General features: G+C 43.0%; 1 protein-coding gene across 1 annotated transcript in view; it reads left to right on the top strand.

Moving 5' to 3' along the window:
• Positions 1 to 5,094: 5,094 nt before the first annotated feature.
• LOC146060107 (protein FAM200A-like) overlaps positions 5,095 to 26,962 on the top strand; it is a 99,719-nt gene continuing 77,851 nt past the window's right edge. Inside the window, exons 1-2 of the mRNA XM_083173013.1 lie at positions 5,095 to 5,199; positions 20,110 to 20,194. Of these exons, the coding sequence (XP_083029139.1) occupies positions 5,095 to 5,199; positions 20,110 to 20,194 (190 nt within the window). The remainder of the gene's footprint in view (positions 5,200 to 20,109; positions 20,195 to 26,962) is intronic.

Here is a 26,962-nt window from a genome sequence, read left to right as displayed (position 1 = left end):
CTTAGTTTTAAGAGTGTTATATCCCACCCCTGTCTGTTACTGTATTTTGTTTTTATCTCGCAGTTCTTAAATGTACTAATAAAAGTTAGATTTTATTTCTATCCACAATCGGTGCACCGACACAGGACATCTTTTTCTTGTCTTCTATATTTGTCTCAAACCTATGTCCAAGGTAGCACACCCCCATTTATAATACCGTTTGGTCTTGTATATTGAAATAAAGGGGGTCCTTTCTATTATTGTGTCTTGTGCGACCCACAAACAAAACCCCTATATCCCATGCGTCAAAATTATACTGTGAGAAAAATGATAGGTTGATACATTTAAAACTTAGCTTTTATTTGGTTTATTTTGTAAGATAGGTTGATCTCAAGACAAGAGATACAAAAAAGGGCACACAAAGAACATATATAACAAATAAACACTGGTTAAAAAGCAATCCTCCCGCCACTTGCGGGGAATCTTAGACCACACCCCTGAATGCAGTTACTCTATTGTGACTCAGCTGAAGAAAAAATACACATGTAAAAATAAATACATTTCAATTGATAAGGCACAGTGCTCAGTTACACATAAATGTCTGTTCAATGGTGTGCTTTAAATTCACACAACAAATATTCACCAGTTTATACGAACTAATAATTGCCCACAATTTCAATAGGAGTTCTACAGTATTCTCCTGTTAGTATGAGACACAAAACGTTCGAGCTGGTTTAAGTGTATGTTAGAGAATTGGTTTGTTCAGGGAAGAGAAACACTTGAAAAAGCTTTTCAGACTATGTAACCAAATTAAGTACTCTTGTATCAAATTTGAAGCATATATGAGTACCCTGGTAAACTGTAACGATTTGAGGCCTTATTACATATGCAGGGAAAGAGAAAATCAAAGAACGGATACAATATCTGGTTTCTCACCTTGTTTCTGCTGTCTCATCATTTTATATAAATATATAGTGGATGATCGATGAGAGAACAGGGGAGAGATAATGTATTGCCTGAAATTGGCCCAAGGAAAGGTCTTTCTGCTGTTCCTGTGAACAGTGTCCAGTTTGGGCTGTTGCGTAATAATAGCAGAGCAACCGTCAACTAAAGCTGTACCAGCGAATGAGAGAAGATTAAAGGAGATTCGTAGTTCAGAGAGATAAAGGCTCGGAGAGATAAAGTATACATACAGATCTTATTTTTCAGAAAATAATTCTGGTTCTAAGGATAGAAAGGTGTCTGGGTAGCCTTCAAATGCTTCCTACAGCCTCAATCATCATGAGTCAGAGGATGCTTGCTTAGGTACTGTGTGGGAGCATGCGGAGCATATAAGACAGAAAAATAGTATGGCCAATATAATCCTTGTGCTGCTCATGTATACCCAGTTTTAAAGGCACTGTTGCTTTTTGGGCAGTGCAGTGGAATCTTCAGCTGGCCCCATGAGTGAGAGAGGATTTGAACAGACAGATTTAGCTTTAAGTAGTGTAGGCAGTAAATACAAGATATAAATTTAAATTTCAGATTTCACAAGATGTTTTAGTTAGTTTCTCTTATCTGTTATGTAGTCTCAGCCAGTAGTCTCAGCCAGTGTTGTCTATAGAGCATGAAATGCCAGGAACATCATCTGCCAATGCCCAATGTCATCATAGAGGGCATGTAAAATCCAAAATGGAAAAGTTCAGTAACTTGAAGAAAAAAAAAAAAGTAAATCATTTGAGGAGAAACATAAGCTTGTCAATATGCAATTTACGACACAGAGTGGCAAGGAACAGCTAGGGCCCTGGCCTACAGTATGTTCATGACTAGTGGATCAGCTTCCCACAATGATCTAAGCCCTCCTCCCCCCGCCAGAAATTGTAAGTGAGTTAGCTTCATCAAAAACACAGCAAACAACTGTACCTTCTAAAGACATGAAATCACAAATCACCAAGGAGTGTCCAATGGTGTTAGTACAAATTGATATTGTCTTATGATCACCAGATAACAACCACTATGGAGAAACCTCAAGCAAAAGAGAAATTCCTGAGTTTATTAAAGCCAAGATGGGAAAATACTCTCCAATCCATGGACTTCATAATGATTTGTGTAGTGCATGATGTTCTATGGTGAGGATCACGCATGATCAGAAGTGATCAGAAATGAATTATATCTCTGTGGTCACATACAAGAGGTCTGCAACTACCAGATTTGGGAAAATAGAGCACTTTCAATGCTCACTCCACATTTATTGATAACATACATTTCTGTAGTTTAGTGGCTACAGAAGATGACCCATAATAACATCAGTTTGTTATCACTTCTTACACCTGCCTTACTCCCATAGACATCAATTTTCAGAAGGCAAGCCCCCACTTCATTCTACCCATGCATTGTTGAGGATGAGTGCCACTAATCCTTAGCAATAAAGTTGCCTGAATATATAAATATATAAATATAAGGTACTTGTGTATTATCACGGCGCCCACAATTTCCATCGTAGGGCATTGTACAACCAAAAATCGCATTGTACAGGCACCCAGATGCCTGATTCCTATGTTAAATGCCCCCCCCAGACCCGATTTTTGATTGTACACCCACCCTGATGGGTAATAACTATGTGAAATGCCCCCCTATTGTAAACGCCACCCCACTATCAATGCCATGGGTCCTCAAACTGCGGCCCTCCAGATGTTGTGAAACTACAAATCCAAGCATGCCTTGCCACAGTTTTGCTATAAGGGAGTGTTAAAACTGTGGCAAGGCATGCTGGGTTTTGTAGTTTCACAACATCTGGGGGGCCGCAGTTTGAGGGCCCATGATCAACGCCAACCCGAAGAGTGGCGAGCGCAGCAAACCCGCGAGGGGTGGTGGTATGCTTCCTTCGACCTTTTCATACCCCCAATATCCACGTCGACGTGGAGTTGATGTTAGCAGCGTGATGATGGTGAGCGCAGCGAGCCACCGAGCCCTCAGTGTGGCGAACGCAGCGAGCCCCACGAGGGAACGCGGATGACTTCAAATATATTCTGCGTCCCCTCGCGGGGCTTGCTGCGCTCGCCACGCTTCGGGCTCGGCGGCTCGCTGCGCTCGCCACACTATATAACATCAACTCCACCCCGACGTGGATAGTGGGGGTATGAAAAGGCTCGCCACGCTTCGGGTTGGCATTGATAGTGGGTTGGCATTAACAATGGGGAGCCATTTAACATACTCATTACCCATCAGGGTGGGTATACAATAAAAAATTGGGTCTGGGGGGGCATTTAACATGGGAATAAGCCCAAATCAGGCATTAACATGGCGATATTAAAATTGTATACTCAGCCCGGGGAAAGGCTCAAATCGGGTCCCATCGCATGCCATCGCATACCTTAATTAGTGGTATGCGATGCGATGCAATGGGCGCCGTGATAATACACAAGTACCAAATATAATTTATGGATAAGTTTGCGATGCCTGACCTTCCAATCACTGTACAGGAAGAGGTGGCACCTTCCACCATTTTCAGCATGCACTCTGCCTATCCTGGAAGGGTGACATACAGTCTAGTAGCTGGTGCAAAGGAGGAAGTTGACGAGGAGGATGCTGCTGATGGTAATGTGGTTTGCTTAAATGAGACAGTTGTTGTCAATGGGATGCAAAAGGCTGTCACCATGCCTAGGTAGAAGACTAAAAAATCCACCTCTTTGGTCTGGAATTATTTTTATCAAGATCTGGAGAACAATTGTCTCACCCTATGTAGATTATATAAAGCTGCAATAAGCAGGGGCAAGGCCTTTGGCCACCTAGGGACAACCTCACTTATGCATCACATGAAGTTCATTCATAACTCACTGTTTAGTACAGAAACTGTGGCTAGGACCTTAAGCAGTCCAGGGACACCTAAATCCCTTGATCCTGTTGCATCCATGCACCTAAAAACTACACCAACAAGTCACTCCTCGTCAATTTCCTCCTCCATCTGGATCCGAGTTAGTCCTGCAGGCCATGTGACTGACTTCTCTTCTATCCAGGATTCCTCCAGAGGATCCTGCAGCACTACCCCTACTGCTGTCACTGCTGCTTGGAGTCGCTCATCATCCCAGAGTGGAAGTTGGAACAACGCTACGTCTCTGACTAAGCAATTAACCATCCAACAGTCGATTATGATGATGACGAATTACGGCAGCGGTCATCCTATGGCAAACAGCTATATTAGACGTGCGTCCGGTGTCTGCCATCTGTGGAGTGGGATTTAGATGATTGATGAAGGTATTGTGTCCCCGGTACCAAATCCCATCTAAATTGCATTTCACTAGGCAGGTTATACCCAGGATGTATAGAGACATTGGAAAAAGTGTCCGCAGTGCCCTGAAAATGCGGTTGTACCCACTGTCCTCTTAACCATGGACATGTGGACAAGTGTTTCAGGGCAAACTAAGGACTATATGACTGTGACAGTCCACTGGGTAGATACATTGCCTTCTGCATCAACATCAGCAGCAGCATCTGCGAAATTTCCAACATGTGCCATGTTTTACCCACACAATAAATTTGGTGGTGCATCATTTCCTCAAAAGTGACAGGAGCATGCAGGAGATGCTTGCGGTGGCCAGCAAAATTGCGGGACACTTTTGCCATTCTGCCACTGCCTGCCAAAGACAAGAGGGACATCAAAGACTCATGAACCTGCTGAGCCATCACCTTAAACAAGAGGTTGGGAAGCACTGGAACTCCACTGTGCAAAGACCTGCTGTTCAGGAGATTGTCATCTGAAGCGGACCATGGTAACAGCTCCTCCTAAATTTTCTCCCACACCTGTGGCTGCGAGGAAACAGCTCAGATTTCCTACCTGACCCGCTGTCGGTGATGCAGGGCAGGCAGGAGCGAGTTTGGACATCTGGTCCGGACTGAAGGACCTGCCAACGATTGCCGACATGTCTACTGTCACTACATACGATGCTGTCACCATTGAAAAAATGGTGGAGGATTACTTTATTGACAGCATCCAAGTAGACATGTCAGACAGTCCATACTTGCACTGGCAGGAAAACCCCCCCCCCCTCCAGTGTGTACTCCGAAAGAGTTTTTAGTGCAGCCGGAAACCTGGTCAGCGAGCGACTTAGGAGGTTGCTTCCAAAACATGTGGAGAAGATGATGTTCATCAAAGTGAATGATCAGTTCTTAAATGAAGAAAAGCAATTGCTTCCAGAGACTAAAGAAGGAGGGGACAAATGTATTATCTGTGAGGATGAGGATGTACATAAAGAAGAGGATAAGGAATCGGAGGATGAGGACGAAATCTTGCCTCTGTAGAGCCGGTTTGTACAGGGAGAGATGATGTGCTTCTTCTTTGTGGGGGCCCAAACAAACCAATAATTTCAGCCACAGTCGTGTGGCAGACCCTGTTGCTGAAATTATTTTTTTTTTAAAGACAGTGTGCATGTCCTATTTACGCAACATAAGGGTGGGGCGGAGGACCAAGGACAATTCCATCTTGCACCTTTTTTTTTGGGGGGGGGGGAGCATCCTGTGCTCTTTGGTGCCTAGTTTTTCAAACTGGCATCCTGTCTGCCACTGCAGTGCCACTCTTAGATGGGCTACATGTTTGGCCGCCCACTTGTGTTGCTTAGCATAGACATCCAGCTACCTCCTTTTGGCCTAAAAACTACATGTTACTGAGGATAATAATAGCGTAGGAGCAAATAAAACCAGAATTCTGTGATTATAGCAATTTTAATGTTTTTTTATTTATTTTTTAAATACAGACCCGAAACACGAAACACTGAAGGGTGGTGTTTTGGAACAGAACCAGATCCAAAACACTAGCAGAGATACAGATCCAAAACACGTTTCAAATAACAGTGGCAGGTACACATTCCTAATTTAAACAGGCAGAACACTGCTCTCAATTGTTTTTTGCTTTTCTGTAAAAGACCTTTTCAGTGTTATTTTTAAACATTTTGCTCTGTGTAAAGCAAGTTACAAACATCTGATGCATGCTAGTAATGCCTGTACGGCAAACCGAACATGTTATATGCTTGTGTCATTACATGCAAACAGTGCACTCTGGGGAATGTGCAGCTGTGAAACAATTGCTATACAACTGGAAACCATACTTACAGTAACTTCTGTTCCAACTGGTATGTACTTCACAACAACAGAAGCAGCAGATGTTTTCATTACAACTTACAACCCAAGGGATACAGCAGCATTTCCATAGGCAACAATAATAAAGCATACAATACTAATATGGTCCCGGTTAGGAATAAAATACAGCTTATTGTTGTCAATTGTCATTACAGTGGGCAGAAAAGGGCAGTATATACAAATATAGTTCAGAACACATTCTGTGCCTACTGTAGCATTGCACCATGAGGAAAAAAATATATAATATTGTTACAACAACAGACATTTGGTTCAAATCAAATACTTTCTAGTAAATATTCATAAGTATCATGCCCCAGTAGAACTATTGCCCAAAAATTCATCATTTGTAAAGGAAGAAAGAAGACCACTGAACAGAACAAGAAAATAAACATTTTATTGAAGATGCACCTGGCCCCAAATGGCTATGCCCTCCCAAGTAAAATCTGAAACCCAGATCAGTAAAGCCGGATGCCATCCGTAATACTGCATTGGCTTCACCTTAAGTGACAGTGACTTCCTATTGAAGTCCTAGCTGTCAGTCTACACATGACATGCAGTCCCATTGGCAGGTGTTCCCGCCCTACAGTAGTAGCTGCTATAGGCAGAGATGTGGCTTCCTGTCTGTTCAGCCATAGTCAGCTTCTATGGCAGTGATGGCTAACCTCCAGCTGTTGTTACACATCCCAGCATGCCCTGCTACAGTTTTACTATTTGGCCATGCTAAAACTGATGCAGAGCATGCTGGGATGTGTAGTTCAAGAACAGTTGGAGTGTCAAGGTTAGCCATCACTGTTCTATGGGCTGCAGCCAATTCAGCCCATAGAACAGACTTTTGCACATGCATATGTCACCTGTCAATTGCATTGTACAGGCTCCGGGACAGTGAGGATGTGGCAGGGAAGATCGTGGCAGGGGACGTGGCAAGATGTAATGCATTGGCTTCAGTGAGGGATGCTGTCCGAACTTCCAAGGCAAAATCATGCCTTGTAAGTGAATTCCCCTTTAAAATGTCCGAGTTTGGCTGGCAGACCACACTGCCTGCACTTGAGCAACATTACATGACACCCTAAATCTTTCCCATATTGTGATGCAGTTGGTTTATTACTTTTGTAATTGTTCCTATATATGATTAGCATTTAAGATGAGATGGGCAAAATTAGCAGTAAACAATATAGAGAGAAAATCTTTATCATGAACAAGTGCATTTATTTTCGTTGATTTCCTTCACATAAAATCCTTGCGAATACAAGTTTGGAACAGTGGAATGATTTTAGAGAGAGAATGATAAAATCAAAAAATATTATTTGTGAAAAAAATAAAAACTAGAAAATTACTTACATTTCAATTAAAAAGACTCCACTTTGTTGTCAATTTCAAGTTTTAGTTGATGTGTTAGAATGAGCAAAAAAACAGTTCCTCAAAATACAAAAGCATCAAATATAAACAAAGTACAATGTGATTTGTGTAGGTAATGAATAAAAAAATATCAGTGACTAATTAATGGTAAAAGTGAAAATGTAAAAAAAAAATACGGCCTCAGCATAGAGGGTGAGAAAACCCTCAGCGGCGACTGGGTTAAATTTCTGGGTTTGATTGATTTCATTTAAATGACCCTGTGAACATCAGGATTTCAATTTACGCTGTCATCCCACCTGGTGTACATTATATACAATGCTAGAACCACAACTTGTCAGAACCTATCACTTGGACAAAGTTGCAAAATCACGTTTCTTAACAGAGCATATTAATCTACATATACATAAAAATTTCGGCAAAATGTGGGAAAAATATTTGTAGTCATTACAGAATTTTATGATGTTTACCAAAGCAAAGCCAATTTAATCTGTATTTAGTGTCAACAGAGAGGAGGAATATAGAGACTATAATTAAAATTAAAGTCTTTATACATTTGGATTCATTTTTATGACCCTAAAATTATTCAGCATGCATTGTTTTCAATCTACACTAACATCTGCATTCTCCTTTCTCTGTTGCTCCTGTGAATTAAATTTAAAACATTGCTTTAAAGAATGGTCCAGTTTACTGGCTACTGTGCATTGAAGCCCTTTATGTCATCTTATAATTATATCATGTGATCTTTGACAGCACCCATTAACATATCACTGAAGCACATGGCAACACCAAGGGAGCAATGGCTAGAAATCATATCGCCCTAAATACATCTGATCTGTGCTTGGAGATCAATTACAATGTAGACTGCTGGATAAACAAATGTAATTGTTTCGGTCTTGTACGGCACACCAAGTGGTGTATATTTATTCAAAACACATTTACTGGTTACACCTATGAATGATACATTGCAACATCTTTCCTAATAACTGCTGTAAAGACACATAGAAAGGACAATGGTCCATTTTCTTAACCTTTTGTGGGCCAACAGCTCTGTGGGTGGAATGTACCAAACTGAAAATGCTGTGAAAATTTTGTTATCAGGGTTTTTACCACATTTTTATATGCAAAAAAGCCCCATCATTGGGGCTTTGGCACAGGGGGAGGGTAACACCAGCTCTCGCTGGAGTAACCCCATAGAAGCCTATGGGCTTCCATTCGCGTCCCCCGCCACCCTGCCTGACCCCCGCCGATCCGCGCCACCCCCCTCATCTCTGTCTGGGCAGCCTCCTGCTGTGCTGCCTGCTTACTACCCAGTCTGCTGCTTCGCTGTTCTCTGTGCCCATATTTGGGTGCACCATAACCACAATGCTACTTACTAAACTTTATCTTCTGTTCTACATACATCATACTGTAGCACAGTGCCAAACTGCCATTGTATTAGTCATAGGCAAGCACTGCTTTCAAATCAGCAGTGGATGCAATGCTGTCAGGTGTTGCTCTTCAGCAGCCAGAGCACAGTGCATACAGTTAGCAAGTCATTGTATATTATTTTTTATAGTGCATGTATTTAGTTACATCTATTGTCTAAGTATGTCACACTGATGCTGTATGAGACTCCGCAGGCCATACCGCAGTGCATCTTTGTTGACATAATAAATATAAGCAGTGTGATCCTCTGCTTTGTGCTGTCATTTTCAAAAAAATAAATAATTGCTTTATTATGCAAGCTGTGTGCTCTGTATGTCAGTTTGCCGTTATTGACATATTAAACATAAGCACCTTCGTTGACATAATAAAATAAGTAGTGCGACTTGCCGCTTTGTGTTGTCATTTTCAAAAAATAAATAATTGCTCTTTTTTATACAAGCTGTGTGCATTATACACCACTGAGCCTATGCTGACATAATATAAGCATTGTGATTCACTGCTGTGAGTTGTCATTTAAAAAAAACACTAAAAAAGATTTGCACTTTTTTGAACAACCTATGCAAGATTGTTTTAATAAATATGAGCAGTGTGACTCCCCGCTATGAGAGTTGTCATTTGCGCAAAAAGTTCAAAATAATTGCTATTTTTTATTGTACAATTTGTGTGTGTGAATTGACTGAAATGCATAAGAGAAAAGCAGGTGCATCAAACATTTCTTCCACGTTATGTAATTTGAGGGGAAATTTAGATTTTAATGTAATTAACACCCTAATCATCAACAGAGGCGTAGGGAGGGCGGACCCACTGGAGCTCATGCTCCGGGCGCCGATTGGTCGAATGGCGCCGCCGGCCCGTCCCCCCTCCGCAAATGATCCCACTGTAGTCTGCTAATGGGCAGCATGTGCAGCGCCGGCGGCTGCCCTGCTCGGCGCCTTCCTCCTGCCCTGCTCGCCCGGTCCCTGCCGCCAAACGTCACGGACGGTGGGGCCGGGCGGCGGGCTGACATATTAATTATGACAGCGGCCGCCGGATTACATACCCCACACAGTGGCGCAGGATCCGGTAGCCCCCCTCCCCCCCAGCACCAGCAGCCCGGCACCGCGACCCCCAGCAGCAGCGGTGGGCGCATTTCCTGCCACAGCCAGCAGCGCCCGGGGACAGCAGTAATGACAGGGAACCGGGATATGGAGCAGCTCATCCCGCTGGTGAACCGGCTGCAGGACGCCTGGAGCTGCCGCAGATAGCCATGGTGGGCGGGTAGAATGCGGGGAAGAGCTCGGTGCTGGAGAACTTTGTGGGCAGGTAACAGGCGGGAACCATGGCTGCTAGATCCCAGGAGCATGCCCACAATGGCTTTTTTTTTTAAACTGTGTGCGCAGTAGGTAAATTGGCGGCCTGTGACTCTAGCCTGCATACCCTTTTCACTGATATATAATGGGCATCATGTGTGTGGGGCATATGTATAATGGGCATCATGTGTGGGGCATGTGTATAATGGAGCATCACGCTGTGGGGCATTTGTATAATGGAGCTTCACGTTGTGGGGCATATGTATAATGGGCATCATGTGTGGGGCATCTGATTAATGAGCATCAAAGTGTGGGGCATATGTATAATGTAGCTTCATGTTGTGGGGCATATGTATAATGGGCATCATATATGTGGCATATGTTTAATGAGCATCACGGTGTGGGGCATATGTATAATGGGCCTCACGGTGTGTGGCATATGATTAATGGAGCATCATTCTGAGGGGCATTTGTATAATGGAGCTTCACGTTATGGGGCATACTGTATGTATAATGGGCATCATGTGTGTTTAATATGTATAATGGAGCATCACTGTGGCATATGTGTAATGGAGCATCACGGTGTGGGGCATATGTATAATGGGCATCATGTGTGTGGCATATGTGTAATGGAGCATCACGGTGTGGGGCATATGTATAATGGAGCATCACGGTGTGGGGCATATGTATAATGGGCATCATGTGTGGGGCATATGTATAGAGGGAGAGTGAATCTCTCTGGCTTCTGCTGCTGCCCTGCTGTGCTGTATATATCTTTATATGTATATATATTTATTTATTTAAAGCTGTCAGCATGTTATATAGCGCAGCAGATTCCATTACAGGTTGTTATATAGCGCAGCAGATTCCGTTACAGGTTGTCATATAGTGCAGCAGATTCCGTTACAGCGTCTTATATAGCGCAGCAGATTCCGTTACCGCGTCTTGTATGACGCAGCAGATTCCGTTACACGGTCTTATATAGCACAGCAGATTCCGTCAGTGTCTTATACAGTATATTGCAGCAGATTCCGTTTCAGTGTCTTATATAGCGCAGCAGATTCCGTTACAGGTTCTTATATTGCGCAGCAGATTCCGTTACAGCGTCTTATATAGTGCAGCAGATTCCGTTACAGCGTCTTGTATAGCGCAGCACATTCTGTTACACGGGCCTATATAGCGCAGCAGATTCCGTCAGTGTCTTATATATTGCAGCAGATTCCGTTACAGTGTCTTATATAGCGCAGCAGATTCCGTTACAGGTTCTTATATAGCGCAGCAGATTCCGTTACAGGTTCTTATATAGAGCAGCAGATTCCGTTACAGCGTCTTGTATAGCGCAGCAGATTCCGTTACACGGTCTTATATAGCGCAGCAGATTCCGTTACAGCGTCTTATATAGCGCAGCAGATTCCGTTACAGTGTCTTATATAGCGCAGCAGATTCCGTTACAGGTTCTTATAAAGCGCAGCAGATTCCGTTACAGGTTCTTATATAGAGCAGCAGATTCCGTTACAGCGTCTTGTATAGCGCAGCAGATTCCATTACACGGTCTTATATAGCACAGCAGATTCCGTCAGTGTCTTATATATTGCAGCAGATTCCGTTACAGTGTCTTATATAGCGCAGCAGATTCCGTTACAGGTTCTTATATAGCGCAGCAGATTCCGTTACAGTGTCTTATATAGCGCAAAATATGCCCTTGCTCCGGGCACCATGGCACCTAGCTACACCGCTGATCATCAATCTCATCATAAGTCCTCCAAAAATGTTGTTTGTGGGCATCTGAACAAACCAAACACTTTAGCAACAAAATATGTGGTTCCTGCTGCGGACGTGCATGGTTTGTTCACCTGTGTCTGTACTTTTTAATATCTAGCATAACAATGGGTATCAGGGCCCAAAGGCAATTCCGTCTTGCACCATTTTTCTTACTTTTGTTGTCATAATGGGCTGTTTTGTTTTTTTGGGGTGGGGGGGGTGCAATTGGGGATAGTCTTTGCATTACTAAGTTTCAACACATTGTTTAAAAGATCTATATGCCACTGATTTGTTTCTTAGTTTAGCCAACTGTTGGATGAAATTGGTGAAGAGCTGTGAGATGGTCAAAACTGAGTTGTACTGATTTGATATTAATGTTATTGAGGGTAATAATAAAGTAGGACCAAAGAGATTTTGAAAAAAAATCCAGATCCAAAACCAAAATTTTGAAACACCGAAATCAAAACATAAAGTTAATACAGATCCAAAACCAAAATGCATGGGTCTCTGCAAGTCCTTAAAGTCTATTTACAGTTTTAAAGCTGAGTAGAATACCTTGACACTATATAGCAAGATGCTAAATGTTACTTAAGTGGCTATACTGGATGGGCAGAATATGGTACTTTGATAATTTAGTTTGTAATCCTCTGTTATGTTATATTATGTTATGACATCTTCCTGTATTGGTCACAGTAGCTAAGCTCACAATCCCTCCTGCACATTGATGCTTGACAGGATCACATACCTGTGTGTATACATACAGTGGTAGCAATGGAGAATGCAAACACATATACTATATATTGTTATCATTTACCTTTAAAAAAAAGTTCACTTTCTTAGTTCCAATTGTTTTGATACGTGCATGTTTTTTCATCATTTGCCCATTTTTAACTATACTACTGTTTCTGATATAACTGAAATTTAAAGGAGTATGAAACTCGTTGAAGCCATTTGCTCCTGGGATTTGCGTATGCTCATACACAGACCCCAAACATTGGGGAAGGGGCCGAATTCTGACCCGTACAAATGGGTCTAAATTCGCCCCAAAATTAGTTAATAGCAGACATATAGATGAGCACCAAAATTAAAAAGACTCATAACATGTAAAGTGACACCAAAACACCAAAAGATGCCGAAATAAAGTCACATGAAATTACTTTCCCCCATTGTTGTTATCACTTACATGTTTCTGGTTATATGTATTGCAACATTTTGTACAATAATGTTTTATTTCCATGCAAAACCAAATAAATGATAATAAGTAGAGACAGGATTATATGCAACATAAAAAGCTTGAAATATGCATGCAAATATGCATGAAAAATACTTAAAATATGCATGAAAAGTGTTAAAATATGCTGCATTAAATAATAACAAAAGTAATTATTTACTTATTTATTTAAAAATCAGCATACAATTAGTTGCAAATAAACCGCAAAAATAGGCCCACAGCATCTGCAGATGTCTAGTGCTATACACAGGATTTTTTTTCTTCCTGGCTGCTACAGCAGACTGCAGCATCCAAAGCTTTTGTTGCATCAACTACACGGACCCTCATCTCCAGCGCAATGGATCAAATGTCAGCATAGCGTGTGAGGGCGGCGCAGTGGAACGCTTTCTCCCTGCGCCGCATACTCACTGTGACACGGCATTTCCTCCGCGCCGTGTGATGTCACAACCCTTCCGCCCGCCTCCTCTGCTGCAGAAGTCTGTCTCTTGGTGTAAAGTCCCAGGCCAGGGGCAGGCAAAGGTTCAGGAGATTTGTAATAGCATCCGCCCTGACTGACTTTTATCACCATGGATTGGCAGCCTAGAGCAGTGTACATCCAAGGTTCCCCACACTGCGCACATATTGCCCCAACCTGCACACTCTACCACTACCAGGCCAGCAGCAGCAGGGCATTGCAGTGCTGTGACTCGCGGGTGGGAAGAGGGTTGGGCCTAAAATATGCATTTTAGGTAAAATATGCAATAACCAGTGAGAATGGGCAAAATATGCAAATGCGTACGAAAATATGCAAATGCATATAATCCTGTCTCTAATAATAAGTATAACCCAATTATGAATATAGGTACTACTATTTAAATAATCTAAAATATTATAGAAAAAAAACATTTATGGTAAGGATAAAAAGGCAACAGTATACTTTCTGTAATGGATTTTATATGGGTTTAAAACTCATGCAGACTTTATATCCAATTTATGAACTGTTATATGCCAAATTGGAGTCATAGTACAATACTGGCAATGCACGCAGATCCCTGAAACTGAACTGGCCAGGGCACAGATTGAGTCAAATGCCATGTGAAGCAGAAATATGACAGCATACAAATAGATTTTATCTGTTTTGTTGACCATGTGGATAATAAAGTAGAGATTGTGTAGCGTTCATTTCAGGTTTATGCTACACAAACTCTTACTACTGTAATTTTCACATATGTGCTGAATACTGTATAGGGTATTCCAGTGTCAGAACTTGTGGGTGGTGGGCCCAGGAGCAGATACAGTATATAGTTTGAGCCCCGCCTCTCTACCTCAACTCAAGTTCACAATATTCAACATGGCAGTGGCTGACAGGAAGAGGCAGAGGGTGGCAGAGAGTGACAGGGAAAAACAGTGGTTGACAGGGGCAGAGGTGACAGGGGCAGAGGTGGGCCCCTTAGTCCTCAGGGAACCAATGGTAGTTCTGCCTCTGGGGTGTCCCAAAGGACAGGTTCCAATACTTTGGGGGAGCCGGTCCCTGCAGAATCCCCTTGGTAAGTTTGTGCTTTGGGCAATCTACGGTTTTCCATAAAGATAATAGAACAGTTAGCGGAGGAAATTTACTAAAATGTGTATCCTACTTCACATGTGATGTTGCTATGGGCAACCAATCAAAATCTACTTATTATTTATTTAGCACCCTCTAGAAGATAGTAGACAGGATCTGATTGGTTGCCCAAAGCAACATCACATGTGAAGTAGAATACAATATAATTTCCCCCAACCAGCCTGATGGCATAGAAGCACCTATTTTGAGATGAGAGGTTTAAGAAATAGCACAGTATGGTTTCTTTATGGCTAATGCTTTTGTGGTTATTGCTTTTAAGCATTGAAATACCAGAACACTGTATTTTAGCTTGATGTCATTTAAAACATGATGTTATGTTAATTCTGACCAATTTGTGAAAGCGTTATATGTTTTAATACATATGTCCTGATTCATAGCTGTAGCGCTTCCAAATACATTCAGATATCTTTTGTTGTTTATTTTTAGCATAATTCTGCTTATATTAAGGCCCATACACACTAGAAGACTATCTTTCCAAATCTGGCTGGTTGGAATGAAAATCTGGAAAGTTTTGGGAGCAAATGACAAATGACCATTAGACCCTAAACATTAAAAACAGACAAAAATTGGTCCTATAGACAAATTGGTTGATTGTAATTTGTTCCCAGAAATTTCCAGATTTTCATTCCAACCAGCCAGATTAGAAAGATAATCTAGTGTGTATGGGCCTAAAATAATTACAAATGATTTTGAATTTCATACATCTTGTCGCATCTCAGTTGTAGCTGAATATGCATTAATGGGTAGCAACATGGTGGTATTGACATGCCCACGACATGTGTGTGTTGTGGGCATACAGACAGAATGCAGGCTATTTAAAATTAAGCATAGGCATACAACTGTCCAAATTGTCAAATCTCCTACACCAATGATATGTTCATACATTCTGAGCAGTTGTCCTCCAACCTAATGTGCTGCTGCACCATGTGACTGCTAGAGCCTTACTTAGTACTGCATGCACTGTATAAGTGGTATGATGGAGACTCAAGACTCCAATTTAACTTGAGAGAAACCTGCAATATAAAGCTGTACCAGCAAACCTGCACCAGCAGTATACACCAACCGGCTGGTGAGTTGTACAAAACATCACCATGACGAATGATCTATGGAAACCAGTCTACTGTATATACAAAAGAAAATTGGTCTTAGTATTGACTAAGTAATGGACCAAGAAAAATTCAATACTCTGGACTGGACCTTGGTACTTGTGACCTCACGAGCACTCCAGTCTGTTGACCTTTAGGCGTTGTGTCAGTCTTGCCTGATTGCTTAATTCTTGTTAATAAACATACCATATAAAAAAGGACTTTCATATATCTGGCTCAGCTATTGTTTGAAAGCAGCACCATCCCCTCATCTCACAACTCAGATTCACCTAACACACTGACAATACAACAGTGAATCGAGGTATACTGCTACCAAAGATAGAAGGAATTACTGGCAGCAATGATAGGCCTACCCGGTGGGTTGGTCATAGAGTTTTGTATTTTTGGAGTGGCATAGATTACCGGGACCACTGGGTAGGCAGGAATAAAAGCATCCATTAGTTGTTTTGTAAAAGGTATGATAGTCTACCTCTGTTTTTAATAGATCAGTAAGTTCTTCCTGGCACAAATGGGTAAGGTCCGCTGGTAGGACTCGGTATATAGATGTGTCCTTTAATTGTTCATCAAGTTCTTCTTTGTATGTCTTAAAGTCCATAATGACCAGAGCACCACCCTGTTCAGACACATACTTCCAATCAGTGAGATTGTGGATGGTAAACCCACATATTAAATACACAGTGTGTTAAGCCAAATATGTACTACCCTTGTTATGGTATTAAGCTTTATATGCAGGTATTAACCAGGTTTCTCATAGGAGCTAAGCAGGAGACTTTTGTCTCATAAAAAGCAGGAACAGTCATACTCCTGGTACATGTACACTAGTGGTGGAGCATACCTGTAGACTGAGCATAGCGGGATTTCATGTCCAGTGAATGTATACTGCATAAACTCACTAGCGGGTATCCCCACAGGCCACACCCCAAGACCATCACATAAAACCATAACTTAGCTTAACTTATCTATAAACTTATCTAAAATAAAAACACGGACACAAGTGCTGGCGTTTCAAACAGACTGTCAAAATTTATTTTGACAAGCAACTAGGTATAACTAGAAAATGGTGGCGGAACCAAAGAACGGTCATTATAGGAAAGTGGGGTTTAAAGATGTTCATGCATACCATCGCTGGGCTTACTCTCCCTACACAACCATCGAGGCAGATGGTAAATGGCCATCCCCCATGCAGAAGCATGGCCCATGACAATCGTTGTCAAGGGAGAGCGCACCCCACTATCTACATACACACAGATCTATTAGAGATGACCGTTCTTTACCGCCGCCGAAGAAGAGAAAATAGGGACAGCTTCCTGAGACAGAGGAGGATCACACTAACTCGTGATCAGTTCTAAGCCTGCTAATCCCTAGCCCTGGCTCTGATAGGCCTTGTGCCCAACTTAATTAACATAACATGTGACATCTAGCAAGTGCAGCCTGCTGGAACCCTGCGTGGTTTATGTCAGCCTCATTGCTTATACAGCATTCGGTGTCTCTGTCACAGTGCAGGGATGCTGGAATAGTTATTAATCAGGTCTCTCATTGCAGCTAAGTAGGAGAATTCTGTCTCCATAGAGACACTACATAGTATCAAACTATGGAGGTTATTCTGGTTGGTGCGTTAATTTCCGAATTCTTTCGGAGCGGACTGCACGCCACGCTGTGCGGACATTGTACGAAGAAACGCCCACCGGTCCTCCGCATTCGGACGGCTGATTTAGAAGGTAATTTGTTTGCATGGCATAAGTAGTTTGTACTAATTTTATCGGAATGTGTTGTAATTGTAAGTTTCTCTTTCAGCATCATCCCCACCGTGCGGCAGTGAAACTCTTGAGGAGGCGGAGGAGTCAGTGCCACCTGCCACACGTGCCAGCCATGTGCAGCAGCAGGAGCCAACGGCCACACAGGATTTGGACAGGTGGGTGCAGATGCTTGGGCAGATTCGCCAGCAGGGAGACTTAGCATCAGAGCGGCTGCGTAGGACAGAGGAGGTGATGCAGGGTATTGCCAGCACCCAGCAGACCATCGCTGCCACCCAGCAGGCCATGGCTGCCACCCAGCAGTCCATAGCTGGCATCCTGCATGTGTTGGCAGAGCAAGCCCTCCTCCTTCGCCATAACGAGCTTGTGGCGGAGCTACTTACCACCAATAGGGCCCTATTGTCAGCCGTTTCTGGTGCATTCCCTACACCAGCACTCCCTGCTGGCAGAAGGGGAATACCATCCCCCCCTTCCACAGCATCTGCTCCACCTGCCCCACCATCCCAACGTGGCCGTGGCCGAGGAGCTGCTGCACGTGGCAAGGACCCTACCAGGGCCAAACGGGCCAGAAAATGAACTTGTCTCCGCATTAATCTCCACCCTTATGTCTTCCCAAATCTTTCATTAAGCTGTGTGTGTCAGCTTCATGTGTGCAACCCAATCCCGTGCACAGGGTACCCACATTTGCCCTCGGTTCGAATGTTTTGTTTGGTTCCCCTGTTGCCCTCTTTCGGCTGTCTGCTGTACTTGAAGTGTTGGTGCTATACTTTTGTTGTGAAGCCACCTGATGTGTTCCTAATGATTCTGCTGTGGCTATGTATGAAAATAATACATTTTTGTACATTTTTGTTTGTTTGTAAAATTCCTGTTATGGTACCTTTAATTTTTGGCATGTGCCAAAAAAACATGCTCTTAAAATTTTATGTTTTCCCTAACTGTAATAAATTTTTCATTTGATCCCCAAATGTGTGCTGTTATTGGTGAATGAAAAAGTGACATGGATATTTATATTAGGTGGTAGCAAGTTCTGTCCATTGCTTGCAGTGTAAATGTGTGTACAAAATGCAGCCGTGCTTTCAGCATATATTTGTGTGTTTTGTAATGGTCCATTTAAGCTGCAATGGTTCCAATTGAAGCAATGACAAGAGTGTTATTAATGAGTAATGAGTAGAGGAGTGGATTGTATTGTGTTCAGCTGACATTGGTTCAGGTGCGGCCGTACTAATTGGGCATTCCGAATGCCTAGCACATGACCGAGTGGTGTCCGCAAAGCAATACTTGCTTATGGAGACCGCATATTTTCTGCCTTTTGGTTCGTTTGCAGTCGGTGTTCTGTCCGAATGCACTCCTACCAGAATTAGTGCACTCCCTCGTGTACGCCCATGTTTACGCCCAGTTTAGTCCACTTTGAAACTACGCCCCTGTGTACTTCCGAATGACGCCCATATTACGCCCATATTTCCCGAGTGAATGCGGTGCACTTTTCTGTACGGTATTAGTGAGAATGAGTACGGAGACCTTGCGTGGCACATGCGCATAGCGTTGCCCACGCATGCGCAGACGGCTAAAAAACGCAATCCGAAAGAATTCGGAAAATTACGACCAGAATAAGGCCATATGAGACAGACTACCAAGATGAATGCCGCACATGGTAAGTACGGTAACACTGTACCCAGACTGTAGGGCACTTCATTTTCATCAAAATGTATCCACAAGTTTGTATGTTGTGGAGGGAAAGTATAAATTATAATTAAGTAGTTGTCTCATACTGATATAATATTATTTTGTGTGTGGCTATTCCTATTTTTCAATATCAACAATGATTTTTCTATTATTTTCACTACATTAGAAACCTCATATAGGCCCTTATTCTAATCGGATCGGTACGGCCCGCGTGCGGCCGTACCGCCGATGTTTTTACTCTGCACATGCGCAGAGGTGAATCTGCGCATGTGCAGCCCCCTTCGCCGCAGACGTATTTCGTCCGCCGCAAAGGGGGCGTATAGGGGCGTGAGAGGCATCATGCCCTCATTTCCCTATGTGTACGCCCCGCGTTTCATGGGCGTTCCCATGCAAACGCGGGGCGTACGCATGGTAATGAGGCCATGACGCAACTCATGGGGGCGGAAAGCTGACGTCGCCGGATGTCAGCTTTCAGCCCCCATACAAGCTACCACACGGACGATTGTCCGTGTGGTCTCAGCTTGCGGGAGCTGCCGCGGCGTGCGGACCTGCCTTCGATGGTCGACGACCATCGAATGCAGGGGGCAGCTCCCACCATGGTGGAGGCGTAGCCTCCACCATTTTTATGCGGATCGCCAGCCGTCCGTGTACGGACGGCCGTGGCGATCCGTAGGGTGGGCGGGGATTCGTCTGGTGCGGTCGGAGCCGCATATGCGGCTCGACCGCACCAACCAGAATAAGGGCCATAGTGTGCTGTAACTCTGATATACATCTCAGTGTTGTAAAATACAACTTGTTGCCTCTGTTCCCCCAGGGTATTTATGCTTTAGAGTACTGGAGCAGAAAGCTATCAGAAGTTTGCAAGGATCCAGAGGATTTCAATGGAACAGATGAAGCAGGTCAGAATGTGACTTAGTTGGCCAGGCTCTTCCTTGCAAACCAAGCTGTTGGATTGGCTGCAGGGCTGTAGGACCATCTTGTCTTTCTGGCAGGCACAAAGCACTTCCAGGTTTAATGTAGTAAAAATTATAAAGACATAAGTGGAGTAGGAGAAGGAGGAGGAGAGGTTAACAGGGAGGAAGGAAAGTGAAATGAGAGCTGTGCTACATGAAAACCCCCCACAAAAAGTCAATGCTCTCTAAAAATTGATAATCATGAACAGAAAACAACTCATATCATATTGTGTGGAATATATGTATTAATGTGTTATGGGTACTTGTGTATTTTGGCGGCGCCCCTCGCATCGCATTCCATTACGCATACGATGGTATGCGATGCGACGCGATTTCGTTGGTTAGTGTACAATGGCATACAATTTTCAAATTGTATGCCATTGTACATGGCATACGATGCGATGCGATTAAACATTGTATAAGCACCCTAATCGGTGCTTATACAATGTTAAGCACCCTAATGGGTGCTTACAATGTTAAATGCACCCCCACGGCACCCCCCCCCCCCCACTATAAACGTGAACCCGAAGCGTGGCGAGCGCAGCGAGCCCGCGTGGGGCGGCGGTACGGAAAATTGTCCTGTATCCGTTCCTATGTTGCCTCCAGGTGAGTGTCCTGTCACAGGACACTCACCTGGAGGCAACATAGGAACGGATACAGGACAATTTTCCAAACCGGACTGTGGGTGACTATCCCTGCTCTCTATATTTATCTGTGATAATTTCAATTTCCTTTATTGATATTTTATTATACAGTTTTTATATGTAATTTTTCTAGAAATAAATGTTTTAACTACACCTGTTGCATGCCTTTTTAGCGAGCGCGGTCTCAAATCCCTTTTCTTTCCATTAACCATTTTCCTTGGGTCAGACTTCCCGAGTTCTGAGACCGCTGCTCCAGCAAAACAACTCTTCTCAGGCGCCCTTGGGCCACCTTTGGTGACCCTCCCACCTCTTCCAACAGATGCTGATTACTCCCTGCTACCCAGAGGTTTTTGCGATCCTCTTTTCTTCTTGCGCACCCGTCCGCCAAGGGGTGTGGATGCTCACCATGCAATACAAATTGCCACAACTGGGTGGCTAATGCTCCACCAATCTAGTGGTGGATTGATATACTGTACCAATGGAACCCCGCCATTCACCAAGCGGAGCGAGCTTACACAGTATACTACAGTATGAGACACTTGTGCGTTTCATCCCCGTGAACATCGCTGGGGCTCCAACTGTACTTCACAACTGTACTTCTGCTGTGTGTTAGTATAATTGTTGTGTGTGTGCTGTGATCATTTTGGCAATGAATACTATTTAACCATCTAAGTGACCCAGCTCTAACCAAATGTGCCGAGTCGGCAATAAGAAGGAGTAAAGGCTTTCACTAAATCAGCCCTCTCCAAACACATCAGACAGCATTGATGCTTGCTCAGAGCACAGTGCAGTAACCTAAAGCTGCACTTAATCTATTTGGCACAATATTTTTTATTTGTGCAACGTGATAAAAAATTATGTCAACGAACACTATTTATTCATTCAAATGACCCAGTGCTAATCTCATGTGTCCAGTCAGCAATAGGAAGGAGTAGAGGCTCTCACTAAATCATAAGCATTGACCGCGTATTCAGAGCACAGTGGAGTAACCCTAAATTGCACTTAATCTATTTGGCATACAGATAAGGGAACCTGTCTATATTACTGCTCTATAGAGGAGTTTTCATTTCTGCAATACGCAATATATCTCCCGTAGGATCTCAACACTGGCAACAGCCCCATGTACTGTATGTGTGAAATCTGCTTAGAGTTTAAATCAGAGATATTTTAACAACTCTAGCAACCTAAGATGCAGCACTAAACTTGCATGAACACAGGTTGCAAGGATGCAGATGTATGAAAGCATTGCGCACATATATATACTGTATATATATATATTTGTGTATGGGAACGTATAACACATTATCAACCCTCCTGTGCATGCTGAATAGGTTAAATTTGCATTAACCCCTTCCACCCCTGGGAGTGAATGAACCCAATATAAGAAGGAGCAGAATCTCTCAATAAATCAGCCCTCTACCAACTTATCAGGCGGCACTGACTGTGTGTTTAGAGCAGAGCGCAATAGTTCAAAGCTGCACTCACTCTATTTGGCATACAGATAAGGCATCTTGTCCACGATATTGTACAGTACACAGGCAGTTTAGCTTACACAGTATACTACAGATGGTCTCATCTCCCTGAGAATATCGCTGCGGCACCAAAATGGTGAACATTGGGAGTGTCTGAGATGCTCCCACGACTCAGGTTTCCCCAACAGTGCTGCGGCTGCCTCTGAATAGGAGCACTCTACAGGCTACACACATCACCAGGTGGCGTAGGGTAGTGGATAACTGCGCCGCTCTGCACACTGGAAACCCAAATTCGACTACAGGGTTACATTTATTTTCTTTCTTTTTTTATTGGAATATTTTTGAATGTTCTATATTATATTATGTTATTTAAACAATCTAAAACAGTGCACTATATTACAATATTTACAACTTGATTAGTACAATCAGAATTCCCTCAATGAGCCATAGAAACATTAGGAATATAAATAGCACCACCTCTAAGTATGAGATAATAATACTTTAAAAACTGTAAGTGAATAGTGATCTTCCAGTTGTTACATGTGAGAACAAATACAGAGAACTAAAAGAAAGATACAGTTCCCAAATGCAACTGTTTCAATAACAAAAGCAAACGTAACATTTGAAGTGGTTACATATCATAATAAACAGGGCATCAAGCAGAAGAATACACAGAATAAGAAGTCACAATCTAAGAGGGCACAAGAACCATAGAGCATGCCATGTAATGTTTAGTACTATGCATTACGCACAATGGGGCAGATGTATTAAGCTTTAACAAGCGATAAATCCAAGGGTGATAAGGAAAGATAAACATCCAGCCAATCACCTTCTAACTGCCATGTTACAGCCTGTGTTTGAAAAAAGTCAATAAGGAGCTGATTGGCTGGATGTTTATCTCTCCTTTTCACCCTTGCATTTATCTCTTGTTAAGGCTTAAAACATCTGCCCCCATGTCTGTATAGTGCCTTCCCCCAGCAAGATTGACTGAATCAGCTTCTTCCATTGCATTCTTTATGAAAAGTCCCTCTAGGAAGGGGGAAGGGAGGCGGGGGTTGGGGTGGGCTAAATACAATACCTTCAACACTAATCCACAATAGGAGTGTCTGAGAGGCTCCTGTGACTCATGTTTGACGTGGGAGTGTCTGAATTAACGGGTTCATTCTAGCCAATGGAGAAAAATGTTTCTATTTTGCACCCTATCTCTGGTTCTATGTGTCCTAGAGATTGGTACTACATTGAAGATGAGACTCTTGGCTTTCAGAACAGACTAAGTAGTAGTTTTTATGACATCAGTAAGGGCAGCGGCAAGCAACCGGATGTAGGGTCCCCTGTAGCTCATTACTACTGAGTACCGCTCATTACTACTGAGTACCGCTGTATAGAGAGGCTAAACATAGTGTTTTGGCATCGTGGAACTTAGGGAGGAGGTTTTATGTCCACCCATTTATACATAGAGATATCACTTATAGCTGTAGCCATTACAGTACAATGTAATAAAAGCTGTTCGTACCCATGCAGATGCACTTGCTTCCGTGCCCGTGCAGACGAGCGGAAAGCTTTATAGGGAGGCAGGATTTTTTTGGGTATTAAATACTGTATACTCTAACTGACCTACTGTACTATAGATGTGTTTAAAAAATGGTCCCTTTATGAATCAAACTCAGGCATACTGTACTTTAATGTACAACATGCAGAGCGGCGCAATTATCCACTAGCCTACACACCTGATAAGAGCTGTCTATCTACAGTAGTAGTAGTAGTAGTAGTAGTAGTACGTTTATTTATAAGGCGCCGCAAAGTGTCCGCAGCGCCGTACATAGCAAACAAAAAACAAATGACAAGGTAACGTACAGGGTGTGTTGAAAAATACAGTATAAATAGGGGTATAGCTGGTAGAAATAAAATCAGCATCAGTTCAGAAGTAGGTGTCAAAATTGTCGAGGAGACTGAAGATGAAGCAGAGGAAGAGAAGAACAGGAAAGGAGGACAGGTGAGGTAAAGAGGTAGGGTGAGTACGTGAGGCAGGAGGACCCTACTCATAAGAGTTAACATACTAAAAATAGGTGGGTGGACAAACGAAAAACAACAGGATAAGTAGGAACAGAGGGGAACGGAGGCAGGATAGGAGGATCAAAAGAGGTTAGGAGGAGGGCTAGGCTAGTCGAAAAAAGTGGGTTTTGAGGGAGCGCTTGAAGGAGGTAAGGGAATCAGAAAGCCTGATGGGTGGCGGGAGGTTGTTCCAGTGCAGGGGGGCAGCGCGAGAGAAGTCTTGGACACGGGAGTGGGAGGAGGTGATTAGGTGAGAGGTCAGTCGGCGGTCAGCGATGGAGCGAAGAGGACGGGAGGGAGTGTCTGTACTGCTACAGTACTGTAGCTTACTGGACAGTACAGTAGTAGCGAAGTAGTTGCTGCACTACAGAGCTTTTTAATACTGTAGTCACTTCATGCACATGCTGCAGTACACAATTCACGCATGTGCAGTGAAAATTTCAAAAAGTGACATCTGGTGGATGATCACTGGTATTGCACTCATCCGGCAATGCCATCACTAATCGCCAAGCTGCTAAAATGTATTGTGAAGCCTTGCACTGTGGACCACCATAGCGGGCTAGCGCTATAACCACCATAGATAGGCTGAATGAGCAGCGCTACATCTGTACATTGTAGTACGCATGTGCGAGGCCATCCTGCAATAAAATCCTGCTACTTTTTGATCGCGGGACGTACGCAGGTTAATTGACAGAAACCCAGCGTTTGTAGGTGGTAAACACCCGTTTTCTGTTAGGGTCATGAAAAATGCAGGTGTGCCCTTGCGTTTCAAGGGAAGTCAAATAAAGTCAGCCTGTTTCTACCACAGCAACTGAGTAAGTCCTGGACTACGCAGAGATGTGCTAGTGATTGGAAATGGATTTGTAGCTAATCACAGTGCTGCAAAATTTTTGCAGGATTATCGCAGCCTTGCAGGTGGGATTTAATATGTCTAGACAGCGTATACCTCATCGCATGACTCTGCCAAAAAGCAGCAATGTGATCGGGTCTAAATAACCCCCAACATATGGCCACCTACACTTGTTTCCAATCAGTCAGTGGTCCAAATGTGTTTGGCTGCAATTTGTGTTAAATTGCTAGGCAAAACTAACCTGGATACCTGAGATATTTGATGGTGGGGTTGACATTAGTAAGGGAAAATGGGTTGGAGAGCTTCTCTTGTTATAGGATGACAATATACCTTATAACAAAGGGGGATATTATATTATTTGAACTTTAGTAAAAACATAATCATAGAAAAAAAAACAGTCCATTGACAGGGTCCATATAATCACAGTGACTACTATATAATGTAGGCAGTATCACAGTGACTGCCATATAATGCAGTCAACATTAAAGTTACATATCCCCGATTAATTGAATTCCAAAAACCTTGCGCCTGTCCATATTAACTCACAAATCAAGTCAATCCAACTAATTGGTTATCCCCCACAGTATTAATTAACCACATCTGTTATCAGGGCTGTTCCTAGATATCTTGGCCACCAGTGTGAACAATTACATGCACCACCACCCTTCCCATACATAAACCTTTTAAAAATGCAATATTTGAGTGTGCCTGCCAAAATGGTGGATGGGAGGTGATGTACTAAGCTTGAAAAGTGATAAAATGGACTGATAAACCATCAACCAATCAGCTCCTATATCTCATTTTTACACAGCCTGTAACATCTAAAAGGTTAGCTAATCCTCATCTCTATGAAGTGAAGTACCGCCATTGACAACTAGAGGCCACTCTGTTTCAAACTTGCTGGATATAAAGAGAGGGAGCTGTGAAGACAGAGATTAGAGGTAGGAGCAGATAGGCACTTGGGGTGGGGTGGAGCGTTTGTGGGTTAAAATCGGTCACAGTTCAAAGTGAAAGTACATTGAGGTGTCATTTTGACAGGGTTTTCAATAGTTTACTAATAATACAACATTGCCAAGGGGTTCTCCTGCCTCCTTATCTGAGCCAAAATGAAATTGCTCTCCTAAATTTGCATAAACCTGTAGCCATTTTGGGAGGGACATTTTCAAAAGTATTTCACACAGAATATTATTTACAGCACTGTCAATTGGCACACATGTGCCAATATTATTGACTAAGAAAGGGAGAAGCAAAAAACATTGGCATCAAGTTATTATGACTTCCACTCAGAAGCCTGAAAAACTGTGTGGAAAGTAAGTGTTATTACAAAAACTATATTTACCATTGATAACACAATACATGATAATATAAAATAACTAGTAAGCCCGCTCAAAGCAAAAGCTTTGAAAGCTAGTCTGTGGAGCGCACGCCATTTGCTTGTCATTAGGGGGCGGTTACAGTGCCATCTTTCCCATTGGGCTTAATGGGCAGTTGCCCTGGGGCCCAAGTGTTCTAGGGGCCCATCCCAATTGGAAAGACGGCACTGGGGAGAGTGGCTGGAAGGACGTGGCTGGTGGCAGACGAGCCAGGGAGCAGGTGAGGACAGTACGGGCTGTAGTTACCCTATACACCCACCCAGCAGTGTGCAGACATATCTCACTTGGGAGCTGCAGTGGCGGGTGGTGGGCAGCGCTACAGC

This window comes from Crinia signifera, chromosome 1 (genome assembly GCF_055691185.1).
Source record: "Crinia signifera chromosome 1, ASM5569118v1, whole genome shotgun sequence".
NCBI classification, from domain to species: domain Eukaryota; kingdom Metazoa; phylum Chordata; class Amphibia; order Anura; family Myobatrachidae; genus Crinia; species Crinia signifera.
The sequence above is the reverse complement of the archived record's forward strand: the minus strand, read 5'-3'. Positions and strand labels throughout refer to the sequence as shown.